Source organism: Aulonocara sp. 'chitande type north' Nkhata Bay, linkage group LG1 (genome assembly GCF_057382095.1).
Source record: "Aulonocara sp. 'chitande type north' Nkhata Bay isolate Kocher_YH1m ecotype deep benthic linkage group LG1, A_spYH_male_GT1.1, whole genome shotgun sequence".
Classification (NCBI taxonomy): domain Eukaryota; kingdom Metazoa; phylum Chordata; class Actinopteri; order Cichliformes; family Cichlidae; genus Aulonocara; species Aulonocara sp. 'chitande type north' Nkhata Bay.
This window is the reverse complement of record NC_141344.1, coordinates 8,379,205-8,400,198: the sequence shown is the minus strand read 5'-3', so window position 1 is coordinate 8,400,198 and position 20,994 is coordinate 8,379,205. Positions and strand designations below refer to the sequence as shown.

Here is a 20,994-nt window from a genome sequence, read left to right as displayed (position 1 = left end):
AGCCAGATTTCTGGCTTTAAAAACAAACCTCAGTATTAAAGTGAATTAACTGCTCCTAATACATGGTTTAGAACATGGAAGAGTCAATCCGCTCATACTGAACTTTGAAGCCTACAACCATGATCAGCCTTTACACCACTGGCAACTAAATTAACACTGTTTAATATACATGTCCTGTAGGAGGGATGACGGTAAAGGAACAGCACCTGATTGTCATGCAAATCCAACATATTCAGTTTAGACAAGCTGTCCAGGCAGCAGATTTCATGAATTCTGCAAAGTACAAGGAAAAATGTGACACATAATGGGAAAACACAACATGAAACAGAATTTGTCTGTAGAGTGGCAACAGTTACGTAACACGTATTATGTTAATTCTGGCTTAATGAAAAACCAACAGGAAAATTTAAAAAGGTTGCAGTTTTTGAGGGAACAGCAGCAGTACAGGTAATATCCAGTAATATATTGTTCAGAGCTCTCCATGTGGATGGAGATCATATAACACTGAACAATAATTTGCTGTGGTCTTTTGAAAATGCCAACAAATAAAGTAGAGGAATTTCTTACTGTTCAGTTACTATGACCTCAGATACTGATTTGCAAAGACAAATGTCATGTTTGAAAGAAAGTGGAAGAAATGCCAGAGTTCACCTGTAAGATCTTTATGTCAAAAAGATGTGACTTTGATCCTGAACCTGCTGACGATTGCTTTTCAAATGAAACTGGGTTTAATCATTTCTGATGCTGACCATGTAGCCGTACCTAGTTAATTCAAATGTATTAAATGCTAAATGTAAACAACATTTTCATTTCATGGCAGCACTGTTGAACCCCTTTTAACTATTAATAAATGCTGCAACTTTCATTGCATATTGACCATATTATTAGAGATGTTTAACAAAAGAACAATAAAGCTACTCAAGTGGTTATCTTGCATTAGCACAACTGAACTGCACATTGTCAAAGTCGATTATGTTTTTATCATACTAAAAATAAGCTTCATAATATCTATAATTGTACTATCTGTGCTGTCTTTGTTTGTTTACACTTCCTGTCATGGCAACTAACCTGTTCTTCCCCAGTATGAGGATCTTGAGAGACCTCAGAACTTCAATGCCAGCCATGTCACTGATGTGATTGTCATGCAAATTCAGTAAAACCAGCTGCTGCAAATGTGACAAATTTTGGATCTTTGTAATTAGATTGTGCTGAAGGTTGAGAAACTGCAGTTCTTTTACAAAGTCCAACTGTGGGCATTCCTCCAGAGATTGTCTAAAGTATTGGGGGGAAAACATATCACAAGATTTAGACTTTAAATAAAATCTATACATTTTTGTAACAGAATTAATGAAACAAATATTGTCAGCTCAGGTTAATGATTCAAATAACTAGATCAGTTTTTCAATATACATATTAACTAAGTGATTTCTGCTCAGTCTGTCAGTAGAATATTTAGTCAGAATTACTGCCATTTTATCTGGAGATACTGGTTAGTTATTTAAAGAGACTCTGCTGCTCCCTTGTGGCAATCTTAAGCCTTTGCCATTTTAGTTAGTCTCATGGTTCCTACAGCAAATGATGACTGTGAAGGTCAGAATGAGTTAATAAAATTCAGTGGCATAAGCATGTCAGAAGAATATGAATGCCTTTGCAGGTAAAAGATTCAAAGAACAGCTGATACATATGACATGTTAAAGATAGTTCCAGCTTACAGTGACTTTAAGCTAGACAGCAATGTACTACAACTCTGTACTACAACACATACACTTTACAGACAATATAGAATACATAGGCAGATAAAGGGTACCTTTCCAAGTCAATTCGTTGAAAACTGGATGTGAAAGGCAATTGAGTGGAGAGAAAACCAGGCACAGCACTGTAATTACATCCAGGAAAATCACCTGAAATAGATATCACAAACTGAAATCAGGGTACACTTTAAAAAGCAAAGTGCACAACATAAAATATGTCTACAAAACTGTGCATGCAAAGGTTATCTTAATTCTATCATTTTTTAATTGAATAGTACCTGCAGGTTTTGCATTTTTTAAGGCATGGCCAAAAGTTTCCCCCGTACACTGGGTTTGTCTCCTTGCTGTGTGTCTTGCTTTGTATGCAGCATTTGAAACGGCAGCTCCACTGAGCAGCACTTTTTGATTATATGTACATTTGTCACTTGCAAATAGTTCCTGTACAACTCTTTTCTGGATGCCTGCATGTAAACTGTTTTCTACGAAAGATAAAATATAGTAAATAAGTGCAAAGAAAACATTTTTACACAGCAGTTGCATGTCAGTGGTTCTAAAACTGCGGAGCAGGCCCCACTGATTAGACTTTAAGCCACTGCAAGTGGGCTGTGGACAACCAGAGAAATGTGTGATGTAAACTTTGGTTAAATTAATATGACTCTGAAGGGAAAATGCACAAAACAGATTTTTCCTGAGACTATTATGATGACTTTTATTTCTCTATAATCCAAAATAGATACTTACTATTGTTGATGATTTATTTTAAAACTGTAGCATGCCAGATGACCTTTATTGTCTTCTGAAGCAGGGCATCTCCAGAGAAAGTTTGAGAACCACAGCCATGCCCAGTAATTAATATATGCAAATATGCTGCTGAATCACACAAAATCCTCTTGGGTGGTGAGTACTTGAATGAGTTAAGTGGGTCAAACCTACCTAGGTCAGAGTGGTTAAATGTTTCTTTTACATGATCTTGAGATTCACTCTGAAAAAAGATAAAGAGACCAACCTCTAAACGCCTTGAAAACTATAAGCACTACATAGCCATTACTATTCCAGTGTGCTCTTTTAATGACTCACCATCGCTTGTGCTCTCGCTGGCACGAGAGATTTCACAGTCGTGAGGTGCAACTTGCAGCTGTTGATCTACAGAAATATTGAACAGTGTTTATCTAATAAGACACAGGCAAATATGCTCAGACATAACCGTGTATCGACACTTTAAGTAGTGTTTGGAAAGCGTCCGTAAATTTATTAAAAACGGTATTTACCATAGGGGTGAGAAACATCCATTTTTCGCTTGTGTTCTGTTTATGAGAGCGGATGATTTTACCCTCGGCCAAATCCTGCTCCATCTAGCTAACGTTTACTGAAGATGGCAGTTAAAGCACACCTGACAAAACAAAACAAAAGAAAACTCGTATTATTTATGAATGATTAAAATAAATATGTGAATTCAACTGCTACAGCTAAGTTATAGCCTAGATTCGTTTCTCGTACAGAATAGCTCTTCACCTCTGCAGCTACAAACTTCCCCGAGGGCAACACTGTTACCACGGCAACGACGGGCGTTGCTTGGTTACACTCACTTCCGGTGTCGCTAATAAGCACTGTGCAAGGAAATGAGAACACGTTTCCCGCTTCGGTGGTGTTTAATTAAGTCAACGTGGGTTTTTCTAAGTAATAAGACTTAATAATAATCGGGAATTTACATGGGTCTCCTTACCCTTTTTCAAAAACTGATCCTGAATATTTCTCTGTAACAGCTGACCGCATCAGTTCAGTTTAGCTGACTGTGGACTCTTTAAAAAACTGCTAAAACCTTTTCTATTTAATCATTCCTTCTGTCGACATTCTTTTGTAATTTCAGTTGTACAGTGCTTTGACTGTGAAAAACAATATCTAAATAAACTTTACTTACTTATTAAGTAATCAAAATACAATCAAGTACTGTAACTATAACCTGGTCTCACATCTTGCAAATCTAATTCAGGCTAATTATGTTTACTTTTTTTTGTGTTTGGGTTATATAATTGTGATTACATGTAATCCATTACTAAACACCCCTTAATTTGTTTATCTTTTAATAGAATATATTATTGCCTTGTAAGCTATTATTTCATACCATGTTTACATCAAGGTTATGTCACAAGTTAATTTGTTTTTGGTCAAATTATCATGAAACAGTAGAACTGGGGTACTGAAAGTAGTATCCCAAAGCAGCAGCACTGGCTCTCTAAGCTGCTGTAATTAGTCTTTCACTTTATAAGCTGCATCTGACAAAGTACATAAATAACAGAGAGTGGGCAGTACGAGGGTCACTTGGGGCTATCCGTGTTTACAGAGTATTGAGTCTTGTTTCCATTTTACATCACACTGAAGATCATTCTCAGTTAAACAGGTCAGGGATAGCATTCAGCCAATCAAATATCCCCTCTCAGAAGACACCTATCTCAAAGTTAATGCAGAAGAAAAAAGCACTGCTTTGACATAGAGGTAGACCAAGCAAAAACTATTAACCTTTGCCCTGGTCAGTCACACCAACTTTTGAGACTGAGGTAGAGTCAGTGTTTTCAAGCCAGCCAACCAACAGAAGAAAGTTAGATAGGTCGAAAGAATATGAGCAGCAGTATCTTCCGCATATCCTAATTGTAGTGTAATGTGTAATATGTAACACAACTAAACAACATTTGCATATAAAACACATTAGCTGTGTATTGTATGCACTTCTCCCATCAAATTTCTGAATACAATTAAACCAAAGTATTTCAAAACCCTGTAATTACTTCGACCTGCACCTGTGAAAATATTGAGGGTTTTTTTTGTCACTACTTTATTGCACTCCATATAATTGATGCAGTGCTGACAAAAAATAAAATTAAACACACATTAACACTCGTAGCAGACCTTCTGCACTGTTTTTCTCTGTAAGTATAAGAAAAGGCACAGGTGCAACACATAGCACTAATTATGTTCTATTTAGCTGTGTCGCTAAGTCATAGCTGCAATTTTGGAATTTCTCAGAATGCTGATTCATCCACAGCATTAGCTTCCTGTGCCCTCTTAACATTTTATCTGTGCAGCTACCTGAATTTGAATGACAGTTAGTTAGTTAAAAGTATGTGGTGTATGTAACACAGGCCTAATAGATCTAAACTAGTTTATAGACATAGCCATACTTTATATGGCTGTACACAACATGTACAGCCATATATAAGTACACAACATGTATGAGTACTAAGCTGAAAACAAAAAAAACAAAAAAAGGGAACTGAATTAAAAACACAAATTGCTATACTGAGTTGATGACTGTAGAATCAGAATAAGAAAATACACTGGCCCTGTTCCCAAACTGCTTTTTTAGTGTCTACTTGACCATTGTCAAGTAGAGATGGAAAAATACTATTTCAAATGTATTATTATTGAGAGGGATTATTATTGATTGGTGTATTTTGGAGAGCATATGTACAGTTTTTTCTCTTAAAGACAATGAACTAGATGACCTTGTGGTGCTCAAAGGCCAAAAAAATGATTTTGAAAAACTCATCCACGGTGTTTCTTCCCAGAAATCATCCACTTGTTCACAGAAAATGATGCAGAACCCTTGCTGATAATCCAGTGAATGCTTCACTTGTTTCATCATGTTACAGCCTTATTCCAAAATGGATTCAGTTCATTTTACCTCAATATTCCATTCTCAATACCCCAAAATGACAATGTGTAGAAAGTTTGTTTGAATTTCTTGCAAATCTTTAAAAAAAAAAACAAAAAAAAAACATTAACAAACAGTACATAAGTATTCACAGTCCATCTGTAGGATGCTCAGTTGATTGGACATGAGATTGGACATAGAACACACCTGTCTATGTAAGGTCTCATACTCGACAGTCCCTGTCAAAGCAAGGAAGGGAACAGAAAAATTCCTGTGGCACTGAAGGACCCAATAAGCACAGTGGCCTCCATCCTCCATCGTCAAATGGAAGAAATTTGGAACCACTAGGTCTCTTCCAGGCTTGTATTGTAGAGAGGACTCAATAAAAAACACACCCTGTGTGGACTTTACCAGAAGGCATCTGAAGGACTCGACCATGAGAAATGAAATCTTGTGGTCTGAGACAAAGAATGAACACCTTGGAGTGAATGCTGAGTGTCATGTCTGGAGGAAACCAGGCACCACTCATCACCTGGCCAAAATCATCCCTGTAGTGAAGCATGGTGGTGGCAGCATTATGCTGTGGGGATATCTTTTTGGCAGCAAAAAGTGGGAGGGTTGAGTCAGGGTAGAGGGAAAGATGGGTGGAGGAATGTACATGCTTGATGATAACCTGCTCCAGAATACCCCATCTCCCAACAGTACAACAAGCCTAAGCACACAGCTAAGATAATAAAGGAGTGGCTTCAAGACCACTCTGTGAATGTCCTATCAGAACCAGAGCCCAGACTTGAACCTGATTGAACATCTCGTGAAAGATCTGAAAATGGCTGTGCACTGCTGTTCCCCATCCAGCCACATGGAGTTTGAGAGGTTCTGCCCCAAAATAGGTGTGCATTCTTGCATATAAAGCTCGTTGCATCATATGCAATAATTGTTGCCAAAGGTGCTTCAACAAAGTACAGAGCAAAGTCGGAATACAAGTTATATTTTTGTTTTATTCTTGTAATATCGTAAACAGAGGGTATTTTGCACCTTGTCTTTATCCATAGATTTACCAGTCTTTTCACTCTAAGAACCATTTAATCCAGGGGGTGGTTAGTCAGCAGCCTTGCCAAAACAACAATTGTCATAAAATAGATTATGATGTATTTTCAGCCCTTTTTACTCTGGCAGTAATAAGCTGTTGCTAAGTGAAGACAAGTCCAGATTCATCAAAAGGGACATCCCACACACTGCCTGTCATTGTCTATTCATGAAGCACAGGCTGACACATATGATGGGAGGTGATGAACAGTTTGAGTGGCAGGCCATATTGACAAAGTACTATTTAAATTTAGCTCTATATAGACAGATATTTGGTGCTCTAATTCAGATTGTTGTTTCCTGGACAGAAAACAGACACAGCACCAAATTTTTGTTTTGCAAATTTCTGCCATTACATATTTTGTTAATACATCAAAAGTTTAAATTGGCCAAAAAACAACTACAAAAGATTATAATTATAGTTAACAAAGATCAAAGAGGTAGATATGTCCACACATAAATATGAAATGAGTACAGCTTGCCCTCAAACATTTGAAATGTGAACCTGAAAATATCACATTCTGTATAGGTCTGACATACAACACAGCAAAAGGTACATATATTGTTGGTTGCCAGAGAAACGTATACCCTCGGGGGATGTGTTTTTTCATCATGAAACAACAAATAATCAAAATATAGTGTAATTGTACCATCAGTGCTGATTTGTTGGCAAAAGCACAGTGTGGCCTTTGCCTTGACTGACAGATGAAATCTAGATATACAAACATCATTTCTAAACATTCAAAAGGAAAAAAGAAAGAAGTGTGTGTATGCCTGCATTTCTCATGCTGTGGGGATATATAACAGATCCCCTTTAGTCATATTGAAGCGATCTGCCTCCCTGCTACGGACAAAAAGCAACCCCCATGTGCGTGTACATGGTTACAGTGTAGGGCGAACACTTGGGTTAAAGACAGAGAGACAGAAAAAAAGAGAGAAAGATTGCAAGGGGGTGACTGAGTTCGCGCCAGTTTTTCTTGTCATTCAAATCGGTTAGCAAACATTTTTGGTTAACCCTTAATAGCTGAAACGATTTATGTCACATCACAGATTGTGTGAAATTAAATTAACGTGACAATGAGGGGTTAATCATTTTAAACATTTATTTCCTTGTGCTTCTTTAAGTATAACTGTAATTCTGTCTTTTTGCCTACAGACAGATTGTATGATCCACAGTATCATTATATGTTACATAACAAGGTCAGTGTTTGAAAAAAAAGTGTAATAAGAGAAAACACACAGTGTAACAAAACTGAAAGAATTACTTTAATGTATGCATGCCCAAACAGCACTTTATTTGTCATGTGGATTGGAATAAGTGGGGACTAGCAGGGTTACAACCATGACTCATTTCTTCAAACAGGAAAGTAAAATAGAAACATGAAGGGGAAAATTTGCCTGGTTGTTCAGCACCATTCTTTCGATCATGTGAAATCATACCAATAATGGCAGGGTCTGCTAAAGAGACGAGCATTAGTGTACATCCTTACATACTTAAAACAACAACAAGACAGCAACATCAAAAATAGCAAATAAGGTTTTCACAGTGGTACTCTTTCTATTTAAGAATCTTAAACTCAGGTGGATATACTGCCCATCTGAAAGCTTTCTCTGAATTAAATGAGTCATTTTAAGTGGTTCCTTTGCTTTTAAACATTTGCTAGTGGCTGTCAGGCTGCACAGCTGTGCTAACATAAATATAGTAACATTAGCACCAGCAACAAAGATAAAGAACAGGCAATGTGGATCCAAATGTCATATATTTAGGGGAAAGGTCATGGGGTTACACAAGTTTTTAGGGTAATGTCAGTTCAAAATTTCATCATAACCCATCCTAGAGCTGTTGAGATGTTTTAACCCTAGCTGTTGAGATGCAGAAAGTAATGAAACCCTGATTGATTGATTGATTGATTCTTTATTTTGAACATGTTGAAAAAGTACAACAACATAGAAGTAAAAGAGACAAATAAACAAAACAAAACAAAAGGAAAACGAGCAACCACAACTACAAATAACTTTCATGTTCAAAAAGGAGCAGGGAGAAGCACAAGCTTATTTAATCCCACCCCTTTTCCACTATCTAGTAATCAATAGACTACAGAAATACCTCCTTGCAATTACATTATATGTTATGTGTTCTTTTTATTTATATATATATATATATATATATATATATATATATATATATATATATATATATATATATATATATATATATATATTAGGGGTGCAACGATACACAAAATTCACGGTTCGGTTCGGTTCGATACTTTGGTGGCACGGTTCGATATTTTTTCGATACAAAAACATGTTCATGCATTTTTAATTTGTCATTTATTAAAATTATAAATATATATTTTAACTCAAAAGTACAGTTTTTAAATTTAACCCTAACCCTTGTGCGTGTTTTTTATTTTGACATCGAATGCGCACCTGCGGACCACTTATGTGCAGCCCTGGTTATTTAGCTCGTCATATCGCAGCCACGGAGATTCTTTTGTCCATGAAACCATAAAGCTGCACTTTCTTTTTGCCTTATAGTCTGATTTGTCATAACTTTTCCGTTTTGTGGTAAGCTTTTCTTTGGCTGTCACTTCTTCACCCTGACCTGTCTTATTTGGCTCAGCAGAACTGAAATGCTTTTAGACATGCACTCACATAAGCTCAGCGATTCTCTGCGCGATCAACCTCTCACATGTTTAAGCTTGCTGCGGGAGATTTCACTTGTCATGTTTGCATAGTAAGCTAACGATTAATAAGACGATGTCAGAGGAATTGGTGCACAAATTATCATCACTCACAGATCAGTGCTGTCGCTCTCTATACACAGTTCACACGATTGCAAAGTGAAAGCAAAAAACAAGCGCAAATTCAAACGCGACTTCAATATGTCACATATTGACAGTGGCTCACCGATGCCAATGACATAATTACCCAGCTACATTTCCGAAAGAATGCAAAAGCATTGACATATATTTTTCCTACAATAGCCCGACGGGCAGGGAAGAGATAGATTTTGGTAGCCCGACTGGAAAGATCGCTAGCTCCGGGACGTCGGGCTAGCGATATTGCAAGCCCTGTATCTGATTGAGGAATCACATCATCTTTGGAAAAGAGAGTTTATTACAGAGAAATGGCTCTTTCCAAAATAAAAGCTATACTATCCGCTTCTTCTGGGCTATATTCTCAGCAGCATAAGGAGAATCACGTGCTAACAGCTGTCTAAATGACTCGGCTAAAGTTAGTAGCATGCTTGTTGTTTTTGTCTTTGCACTAGGATGATGTCGGCGTAAATGTGCAGTCATATTCGTTGTGTTCCCACTAGTGCTTTCAGGTTAATCTCGTTGAAATGACCTTAACGCCACAACACGGCAAATCTCCGTTAACGAGCTACCGCGGATCGCTCCGTGCATGGGGCTAGACGGCCAACACCTTAACGAGCTAACTGCGCTAACACACTAGTTCACACCAATGTAATTGAGCATTGCATGGCACATCCAACATACTGTTTTACTTTAGTCCATGACTCGCTTACCTTCAGGGTCATACGTCACATGAAAACCAAAATAATTCCAAACGCCAGATCTGAATGAGGTTCAATTTGCCTGTTGCAAGTAGAGCTTAACTTCTGTCTCGCTAGCTTGCCCTGCGCTCTTCCTTCTGACTATGCTGTCTGTGTTGAGCGCTCAGTGGATCTGCGCTCGACAGTGCAGCCTAGGCGGAGTAGTCGAACGCAGATTCACTGAGCGCTCCACACAGACAGCATCGTCAGAAGGAAAATTGATAAAATAAATTACAAATGTTGTATTGTTCGATACATATGCGTACCGAACCGAAAGCACTGTATCGAACGGTTCAATATCGATACGAATATCGTTGCACCCCTAATATATATATATATATATATGTTTCTATCTATCCATACATACATATATACACATACACATATATACTCATTCAATAACCCCAGTAACACCTCAAAGGATACACAACCTACAGATATATATACCCATACCAACATACCCGTGCACCCGCACACACATGAAAATATTAGACAAGAACATCCTATCAAATCTCTACCTCCTCCCTGTACCCTGTAAAAACCATATCCTTAAACCGCTTTTTAAACTGCGCCATGCTCGGACATTGCTTCATATCTTTACCTAGTCTGTTCCACAGCTTCACTCCACACACAGAGATGCAAAAACTCTTTAATGTTGTACAGATACAAGGATGTTTTAAATTTAATTCCCCCTCAAATTGTATCCCCATTCCCTTTTAGAAAACAGTTTTAGAATATTGTCAGGAAGCAGGTTTTTTATTGCTTTATACATAATTTGTGCAGTGAGAAAATGAACCAGATCTGTGAATTTTTGATTTTAATAGAAAGTTATGAGCATGACTGACCTCTGCTTTGAGGTCATAATACATTGATATATTTTAATAATATGGTAACATTTGTCTTCTGAAAGTAAATCTGTAAAAATCTAAAACTGAGAGGTTTCAGTCCTAATGACTGGTTAATAAGGACTCACACAGCATCAGGAATTCAAGCTTTATCTTATAAAATCAATGCCATATTGGGTTGGATTTAAATCAAAGGCTGGACAATTAATCACTGGTGACAGCACATTTGCTTCCTTACCAGAGCCGAACCTTTTCCTTTTCATTACTCTATAACTGAATACCAGAAAATTATTGTCTGGTTTACAAACCTGCCTGTGGGCATGCAGGTTTTTGAGGCCATGGCACCTGACCTATGGAATGCTCTTCCCGCTCACATGAGATTTGCTGATTATACAGACTTCAGAAAATTAGCTAAAGGCATATATGTTCACTGGGGTATTTCAGTAACATGTTTTATATCAAGTCTGCTATTATGCAGTGCACATTTTGTCATTTCATTGTTATGCTCTTAATGTTGTTTTAATAACTGTGCAGTTTTGAAATCTATAAATATGTCTGTATCTTTTAAATTGTTTCCAGACTTTGTATGCATTAGATTACTTTATATACTCTGTTTGTGACTAATTTAAATGCCCAAGTGGGATTATACAAGCAATCTAATCTAATTGAAAACAGAAAAGCTCAAAAAAGTGGGAAAAAAGGAGTGAAAAACTCTTTAAATTCCCTCTTTCATGGTTAATGTTCAGTTTTCTTGGTCCAAGAAGTAGAAAATACTCATGATGAAAGATGAAAGAGTAAGATGTGGACAAAAAAGGTGCCTCCAATCAAAGAGTTCTGATTTTTGAAACTCCCCATAGTTCTTTTTTACTTTGTTTTTGTTATGAGATGCAGATGAATCATACAGAGCCACTCCAATCACATAAACAAGATTTTTTTGTACCTCATTGTAAATTTTTTGTAAACACTATAAAGAGATGAACAGATGTTTGAAAAAAGAAATGAAAGTGGCTATGTATGCCAAGGAACAATTATAGTTAAGAGGAAGTGGACTGCGGGATTATTTAGAGGTTTTTACCATGAACACAATCACCCTAACAGTGTTTTCTGACTTCTGTTTCACAGAAAACTTTTCTAATTCACTAGATTTACAAACCGAAAAAGACAGAAAACACAAATGCAATCCTGGGTATTTCTACAAACTGGCAGGCTCTCTCAGTTGATCCTAGCAGATAAGCATACAATAAGACACTAAATGCTTTAGATTATTTGTTGGCAAACTTTTCTTTCCTTTCTCTCACTCATTGTCTCTCTCCTTCCCCCCTTCTCTCCCCATGTTGCATTGTACACAAACTGGAGCACTGTATGGCATGTGGTGCAGAGAATGAGTCAGACTGCCCACCAGCTGTGAGCCTGGCTTGCCAGTGGGGAGGAGTAAAGATATTTCACGCAGGGCTGCATGACATCGATGTGGGTGATTTGCAGGGTTATTAGCTGAAAGCCAATGGCTAGCTGCAAAAATGGACCTCAGGTAAAGCCTATAAAAAAGTGACCATATGATTATAATTATAATATTCCAGCTGGACACCTACATACATTTCCTCTATAACAGTAATGAAATCAGTGACTCTGAAAATATACTTTATTCTTATTAAGGGCTCAGGGCCTAAGTCAAAGAACAAAAAGTTTCACTTTTATATTACTAGTTTCATTAAAGAGCAAGCAAAGTAATAATTACAACAGAAGTATGGTTTGGTAGGAAATGAACACATTTTAAATAAAAATGTTAAATATTTACTGTTTTTTTTTACTTACATCAACAATGGTCACTGATATTGGCAATCATTTTTGGAATTAATATTCTTTGGATTAACGTATGGTAAATGGCCTGTATTTGTATAGCGCTTTACTAGTCCCTGAGGACCCCAAAGCGCTTTACACATTCAGTCATCCACCCATTCACACACACTGGTGATGGCAAGCTACATTGTAGCCACAGCCACCCTGGGGCGCACTGACAGAGGCTTATTTCAAATAAAATTTAACAAAAAGTAAAAATCCTGACATGGCTTCGAAACAGTATATTGCAATAACTTAGCAGGAAAAAAATCTATAACAAGAACATAAAACTGTTTTTTTAAACCTTAAACTGCCAGTTCAGGGTGGGTTTCAGTGGGCCCGTACATTTGGCCAGTTGCATACAAATCTTGAATACATCGTTTTTGAATAAAGTATAACAGAATAAAACAAATATAACGTTTAGTTATCTGTACTTTTAACCCCTTGCCGCCTCTACCGTTCCCGAGCGGCTACTGTTGTTCAACTTTCCTGCTTGCTTTGGGGACATGTACCTGTAAAACTTGCCTCCTGCTTGCCACTACACGCTAAAACCCTATTATCCAATTAGCAGCGTTAGCGGAGGGGTTCGTCCTTGGCACGCCAATTTTCCAATTAGAAACACGTGAATTTGCTCCCCTACTTAGAGACATGTGGCCGGGACGTTCGCGTTTTCGCAGACTTAGGCAACACTCTGGGGGGGAAACTAAAAATCAAAACATGTACGCTTTGGTGAACGCCTTCATGCGTTGCCTCTCCTTTCTCTTGCCTCCTTCTTGGCTTTGTGTCAGCTTTTGCTTGTGGGTTGGGAATGAGTGCGAAGAGACGCTACAGCGGCCCAATCCCAGAGCTCGTTTCAAAAGCAGAGAGCCTCTTACATATGAGGAAGTAAAAGCAGAAGCAGAAGCACAAGGAGGCTCCAGACCGTCGGTCTCACCAGGTCCAGACTGCGTCTCGCTGGCTGCTACAAGCCCCGCTGCTCCTAAGGGCCCTTCGTCGGGTCTGATTTGGATAGGGGGTCTCTGGCGAGCCGTGGAGCGCGTCTTCGGAGCCCCCTGGGTCCTTCTCCGCCATCACCTGTGCCCGAAAAGGCGACGTGCAGCTTTGGGCGCCCAGTATCCTGTCTGTGCCTTTGAGTCGGGTAAGATTAAAAGCTTCCAGAGAGGCGCTGCTGCTGCTGCTAAAATCGTGGACGTGAAGGGACCGGGTGAAACCACCTTTACTTATTCGAAGAATATGAGCGGGTCCGTGGGGGTACCCAGTGTGAACTCAACGGAATGCGCCTCGGATGCGTCGGCGGAGCAGGGCATCGATGAGGTAATTACCGTGGACCAGCTCTCGCAGGAGATGGGGACGGTGACGATAACAGTGGCCATTCAAGCGGCTGAGGACGAGGAACCCGAGGAAGTGACATCCAATAATGCTGACTTCCTCGGAGGTAGCTGTAGCGAGGACGAAATCGGAAGACATGACAAATCGAGGTTTGTGTTATTTGCTACTTTAAGTTAATTACCGTAATGCCTAGTGCTGTGAAAACTCAAACTAACTAAATCCTATCCTACACGTTAATGTGAAACCTGTTAGTTTAGTTGTTCAATTCCCTCCAAGGAAGTTCAGCAAGGTTGGAAGTAAAACAAGTGACTGTGTTAGTTCTTACTGGAACCCCACGAGTGTCTTTGTGCTCTGAATTTTATTCTTAAGCTGATGATTACAGCACGGGAGCAGCTTTGGCACAGTTGGACTGTTTTGTTTCAGTATAAGAATGCCACTCACATGAAAGGCTATTGTAGAAATGTCACAAATTCCAACAGGTGCATCACAGGCACAACAAAACCCGGCAACGAGTGCAGTAGATGAAAATAGATGCTTACAATTGGGAGTGTAAATCCTCACAGACACGGGTGAGGGATATTATTATTTATTATTATTGTCTTTTGGGTTGGAAGTGTTTAACCACCAGTAGGCAGCATCATAGCTATAAAGCTAGACACCTGAGACGGAGAGATAAAGGATGGCACCTTCACTTTAATCTAATTCCCCTGCGTCATGGCCTGCTATTTTTATCCTCTGGCCTATAAGGTCCCTACTTGAACTACATGCACAAAGAGTGAGTCAGTGGTAGAAAGGCCAAAGGGGAAAATAAATCTCTTTCTTCATACCAAGCATTTGTTTACTTGGAGCTACTGAGGTGTGACCTGTGTGACAAAGGGCTCGGTAACGCCTGCAAGCTATTGCTTTACAGCACGTTTTTCACACAGCTGGTATTTTAAGTGGTTAAGGTCTAGGAATCGTTTTTAGGACGTGTTAAATGTAAGCTGTTGGTTTGTTAGTCTAATATTCCTCCTGCATTCCTCCAGAGAACTTGTGTAGAGTGACTTGAAAATAAATGTATAACTATCGAATAATCTCTTGCGTTGTCTTTGCTCGTGCCTCTCGTCCTATTATTTGAGGAATGCAGTAAGGTATTCTCTTCTAAATTCTTGTCGTGCTTTATCTGACATCCTGGGGAAGATGTGGGCTCGTGCCAGCTGTATGGTCAGTGGGCTGGAAAGCTGCTGAGCGAGGGTGTGTGAGGGAGGAGGCTGGAGGAGGTGATGAGTCATCCACAAAATTTCATTCAGACCCTCACTCTAATCTGTAAGGCTACCTGACTGTGCAGCTTTACGGCAGCTGTCAGGCTGCTGTCAAATTATGCCTCAAAGCTTCAGTTATGCACTGTTGATACCAGTTTTTGTAAACTGTGTGAAGTTGATGTGGTGAACCACCATATTCTATGTGGGAGGGAGAGCCTGTGTCTCTGGCCTTCAGATGGAGAGGTCTTGGCAGTTTCAGGACTGGTGGGACACTGGTGTAAAGGTCTGGCACTGAGGCATGGTGACTGTGGCTAGAGACACAGCTTGTCAACTGCTGAAAGAAAAATCAGGAAGGAGGGAAGCAAACGGTCAAACGCTTCTCATGCCAGCATGTTGTTTGGAGAAATGACAGGATAAGATTGTATTACTGCCAAAAACTTGTAAGCCTCTGGCTTATTGTATTAATGAAAGTAAAATGTGTAACAGTTGTAATGTTGGTGGTTGAGGATATGAAACATTCTGCTATTTCGGTAACGCACTAAAAAAGGTTCTCTGGCCATGATGCACGTTATCTTCCCACACACAGTGGTGCCGGGACCAGCGGAGGAGAACTGGAGGAGGAGAGCTGGCAGCCCCCGGATCCAGAGCTTATCCAGAAGTTGGTTACTCAGATTGAGTACTACCTGTCTGATGAAAACTTGGAGCATGATGCCTTCCTGCTTAAACATGTCAGACGTAACAAACTCGGGTTTGTTAGCGTCAAGTTGCTCACGTCCTTCAAAAAGGTAACGGTGGCAAAATTTTGAGGTAGTCTAGAAACACGGCAATGTCTCATTTCAGTACACATCAAACTAAGGTGGGAAAGTACACACGCTCTTCTGCTGCTGGCTAAAACATACACATCACATACTAAATTTTATACTAGAGACTCAGAATTATGTCTTGTATTACTATAGATTAGCCAGTGTGTGTTGCGTTGCACATTGTGATTTATAGTTGACCACAATGAATAAATTAACTTTTAAGTAATGCTGAGAGAAAAGGTAGTCTTAGAATTGAAATATGGCTAAAGATGAAAGTCATTTTTATCTCCTAGTGACAGACGCTTGTGAGAGCTGAATAACAATGACTGGCTGCTTCTAGTGTCAGCATGACTAGCTGTTGCTGTTTGGTGATATTCTCACGTTAATTCACAACAGCTTGTGCTAATTTCAGCTCAATTCAGATGTGTTGGCTTTTTTTTAGATCTGTTTGCACAGATTAAACCTAGATTGTATTCATGATCATTCACACATTTATTACCCTCTACTCAATATCTCTGTATAGAATAAACTCTTGACAGATTACATTGGCCAGAAGAAAAATACTGATGTGCATTTTCTAAAAAAAAATAAAAATTCTGAATTTGATGAATAAAAATCTTTCCAGGTCAATATTTTTAGACTCAAACAGAATAGTGCTACACTTCAAAATAATTATTTGCCTTGCACTTGGTGCAGGCTCTGTTCTGAAAAAGCAAACTGTCATGACTGGTTGCTTCTTGCAAACAGTTTGAACAGCAGGTGGGTGGGACTGTCCTGATGACATCCAAAACTTGTACCTGAGAGGATCATATTGACATTGTTTTGGGTTTTTTTTTTTTATGTAATAAGTATACACCTGTGCAACAGTACATGTGGTAGATGATAAAGAACATCATACTCCTTACTCTAGTCAGTTTAATTTTTCCTTCGGTGCAGTATCAAGCAATGTACAGTACTTGGGTAGTGACAGCTGTAGACCAGTTTAAGGCATAGTGAGATACTTTAACAGAGTACTAGTCACTACACATTTGGAATGTACTATATGGCAAACTGACTATAGTAAGGGATGAGCACTTGCTGATTTAATCTGATTCAACCATGAGCTCAGAATCACTGAGCTAAAACATAAGTTTGGGCAATATAGTAAAGTCAGAATTTTTGGCTTAAATTAATGGGTATAATTAGAGATTTAGGAAGTATGATTAACAAGAAGCTGTGAAACATTCTTAGTCTATCTTGGTGACAGACTGAAGTTAGCGTGGCCATTTTTACTGAAGCTTAACTCATAATTAAAGGTAGTTTCACTGAAATTGTGACCCGATGGTCACTGGGTATATGACTGTAACAAAGATGTTGTTTGTTTGTTTGTTTTTTCCCCAGGTGAAACACTTAACTCGTGACTGGAGAACCACTGCTTATGCTCTGAGACACTCAAAGATCCTTGAGCTGAATGATGAGGGGCGTAAGGTGCGACGTAAATCCGCAGTACCAGTCTTTGCCAGCGAGTCACTGCCCAGCCGCATGCTACTATTAAGTGATTTGCAGAGGTGGCCAGAGCTGGCTGCTCTCACTAAGGATAATGGAAGTGCTGAAGGAGGAGCCACTCAACAGGAGCAGCTGATGAAGCTGTTACTGAAAGCATTTGGAACATACGGTGCCATTGCCTCTGTTAGAGTCTTGAAACCTGGAAAGGACCTGCCGGCTGACCTGAAGAGGCTGAGTGGTCGCTACGCTCAGCTGGGCACTGAAGAATGTGCCATTGTGGAGTTTGAGGAGGTGGAGGCTGCTGTTAAAGCCAACGAAGCTGCAGGGAGTGAGAACGGAGGACCCAGTTTACTGGGGTTGAAAGTGGTTCTGATTGGCACCAAGCCGCCTAAAAAGAAGGTACCAAAAGAACGACCTCGTGAGGAAGGAGGGATGCGGAAAAGCCGCTCTCTAAACAGCCGGGTACGAGAGCTTCAGTATCATGGGGACGACTCTGCTTGCAGCTCTTCGGAGACAGAGAGCACCCCTACATCTCCCAGATTGGCTAGAAAATCCCAGTCGTGCAACAAGCTCAGCCCCACCACTGCAGGCATTAGCTTCCAGAATAATCACCTGAGTCCAAGTATGTCCCCACGTAACAGCCCCTGGTCTAGCCCTCGTGCTAGCCCGTGTTCTCAGCGCAAATCTCCTCATTCCCACAAGTCTCCCTTAGCTGTTGAGGGTAGACTGAGCCCTGAGTCTGGACGTCGTTGGGCAGATTACTCCTCAGACAGTAGCCTCACACCTTCAGGGAGCCCGTGGGTTCAGCGGCGGAAGCAGGTGGCATCACAGGAAAGCAGCCCGGTCGGCAGCCCGATGCTGGGTAGAAAGATCCAGAATGCTGATGGCCTGCCGCCAGGAGTAATGAGGCTGCCAAGGGGTCCTGATGGAACTCGTGGCTTTCACTGTGTGGCGATTGAGAGGGGAAAGACTGCTGCTACTCAGACTTGATATGTGGAGCCTCATTATGTATTCGCTGACCCCCCCAGAAATAAAATGAGATATTGGAAGTTTAAACAGTTCTTGGCCATGTTGCTCAAGCCCCACCCCACATTTCAGACTGTGTAGATATATAATTTTTTTTTTAGTGCATCAGTTTTGAGTCTTTGTTATATTTTTATACAACATTTTGAGTTACCATGGTAACATTAGTGATTTACTAATGGAAATTTGAGTGAATGTAAATTAATATTGTTTTGAGAGAGAACTTTGAATACACCACTGACGTGAACCATGCCACCTCCATTGTATGAGAGCTTGTTCTACTTGGGGTAACCTGGGGGAAAGGATTCAATTTTTTTTTCTTTTACTTTTTTCTTTTTTTTTTTTTTTTTTTAGTTGGGGGGGGGGGGGGGGGGATTGTCTTGTCCTCTTGTATGTGTTTAAAAAAGGAAAAAAAAAAGATCTTGTTTGTGGATGGCGTATAAATGTGTAAGTCTCACAGGCACATGGACTTGATAGAGATATCGCCATATGCCTTTTCTGTGTCTGTCTAATGTGAGTTCCATTTTTACAAACTACTTAAACTGAGGCCATAATTGCTCCACTGCCACGAAGATTGGAATGTTCAAATTGGACATTATTTTTGTAAATTTGTTTTATTTTTATTTTTGGTACACTTGGTTGGAAAGGTTCTCCTTATCCCTATACATGTTCAGCAGTTAGCTGCTTGATTGTTGCTGCTTATTTTTTTTTTTTTTTTTTTAAGTTTTACTTCTCCTTGCCATGTTTTCATCAGTCTAAGCCCACAATGAGGTTTGAGGGATTTTCAGGTCGGCCAGAATAGATGCTCTTATGTTCTTGCCTTTACATCTGAGATGGGGTATTTGTACACTGCAATTCCTATTGTACAAATAAATCACTAAATATGCACTCTGCCTGAGTTCTTTTTGTGACATTACTTTTGGTCATTTCAAATGAACACGACTAATCTTATTTTTGACTTCAATATGTGAGCAGGATTAAGTGAGATGTTGTTACTGTGCCCAGACTGTAGAAGCTATTCCAAACTTGGAAAGCAAAATTGGCTCATTCAAGTTGTTGGGTTTTTTTTGTTTTTTAAATGAATTGCACAGATGGGAGGATGATGACATTTTTTGGATTATTTGATCCTATGTCTGTTTGCTCAGTTTATGTAAACATTCTTTTACAAGCCTTTCAGGGTCTGCTATGGAGAAGCATGTCCATGTTGCTTTCCTTATACAGTTACATTTTTCCTGCAGATGTTCCTTTTCTGCATTTTACATACAGATTTTATGTATTTGGAAATTGCTAGCCACTCAATGACTACAAAAACAACTTCCTACCACAATAGTAAAATATCAGAACAAAGGAGGCCAAAACCAATTGTTTGTCCTCAATTCAGATATTTCAGAGCTTTGTTTTCCCTTTTGCACAGATGAATCATCTCTGCTCATTTGTATAAAACTAATTACTCCATTGTGATCCCATGTTGTTGCAAAGCCAAATGAAAAGATACAATGGTGGGTATTACTTTTTATGAGCAATGTAATTTGTGCCTTGTCCTCAGGCGGTTTCCAATAGTTCTGAGCAACCATTTAGATATGAAAGAAGGGACCGTGCTGTTGGATGCTCGTAGAGCTGTTACGACTTTTAAATTCATGTGGTTGCATCATTCTGTCGATCCACGTTTTTGTTAGAAATCTTATTTCCTGTAGGAGTAAGCACAATGGGAGGACACAAGCTCTTAGGCAGTGTTGGATGCAGAGGTTCAGGGACTATGCTCTAAAATTCAGAGATGCAATGGGACTAAGTGGGGTTGCGTAAGAGAGGGATGAATAAACTTTTGTTCTCTTTGCATGATTAGCAATTCAAAATTAGGAAGTCGTGATACTGTCTGCCTTAAACAGATAATATTTTGGCTCAACTCCATGTAACTGTTAATGTTAGCAGTGAGAATAATGACTGTTTGAGAAAAGTACCACAAGATTAAACTATTATTCTCATATGATGATTCTCTATAATAACCATTAGGGAGAGTTTCATACTTACACCAAATAGGATAAAGACAGATAATAGAAAAACCAACTATCACAGGGGCCATTATTTGTAATTGGGCAGTGTGCAGTTACATATGAATAAAATTATTTAGTAAGGTCATTACGCTATTTATTTAGGACTTGAGAGAATTAGAAGGATGTGGAGAGTACATTTGTTAAAGAATAAAACTTCACAGCTTTTCATATGTATTAAGTATTGTATAACTTTATGTAACACCACTGTGAATTAAGCAGTATACTGCTGAATTACTCCATCATTGCATTGCTAGTTATTTTACATGGTTTTAAAAGCCTATACCATATAGTCATGTAGTCATATTGCACACATTTACACCATTACCTATCTAT

At 39.1% G+C, this 20,994-nt stretch overlaps 2 protein-coding genes across 3 annotated transcripts in view; one reads left to right on the top strand and one right to left on the bottom strand.

Moving 5' to 3' along the window:
• Positions 1–3,334, bottom strand: part of lrrc49 (leucine rich repeat containing 49) — a 33,328-nt gene extending 29,994 nt beyond the window's left edge. Inside the window, exons 1-8 of one of the 2 annotated variants that reach the window (XM_086258135.1) lie at positions 3,249–3,334; positions 3,020–3,141; positions 2,829–2,894; positions 2,685–2,733; positions 2,030–2,230; positions 1,808–1,901; positions 1,069–1,272; positions 207–273 (exon numbers count right to left, since the gene is read on the bottom strand). In XM_086258135.1, the coding sequence (XP_086114261.1) occupies positions 207–273; positions 1,069–1,272; positions 1,808–1,901; positions 2,030–2,230; positions 2,685–2,733; positions 2,829–2,894; positions 3,020–3,103 (765 nt within the window). In that variant the 5' untranslated portion in view covers positions 3,104–3,141; positions 3,249–3,334. The remainder of the gene's footprint in view (positions 1–206; positions 274–1,068; positions 1,273–1,807; positions 1,902–2,029; positions 2,231–2,684; positions 2,734–2,828; positions 2,895–3,019; positions 3,142–3,248) is intronic. The other variant, XM_086258197.1, reaches the window with a different exon arrangement.
• Positions 3,335–13,357: 10,023 nt separating this feature from the next.
• On the top strand, positions 13,358–19,525 carry larp6a (La ribonucleoprotein 6, translational regulator a). Its single transcript, XM_086257979.1, has 3 exons — positions 13,358–14,207; positions 15,886–16,084; positions 17,483–19,525. The coding sequence occupies exons 1-3, from the start codon at positions 13,378–13,380 to the stop codon at positions 18,575–18,577; spliced, it is 2,124 nt and encodes a 707-aa protein (XP_086114105.1). The 5' UTR covers positions 13,358–13,377; the 3' UTR covers positions 18,578–19,525.
• The last annotated feature ends 1,469 nt before the right edge of the window (positions 19,526–20,994 follow it).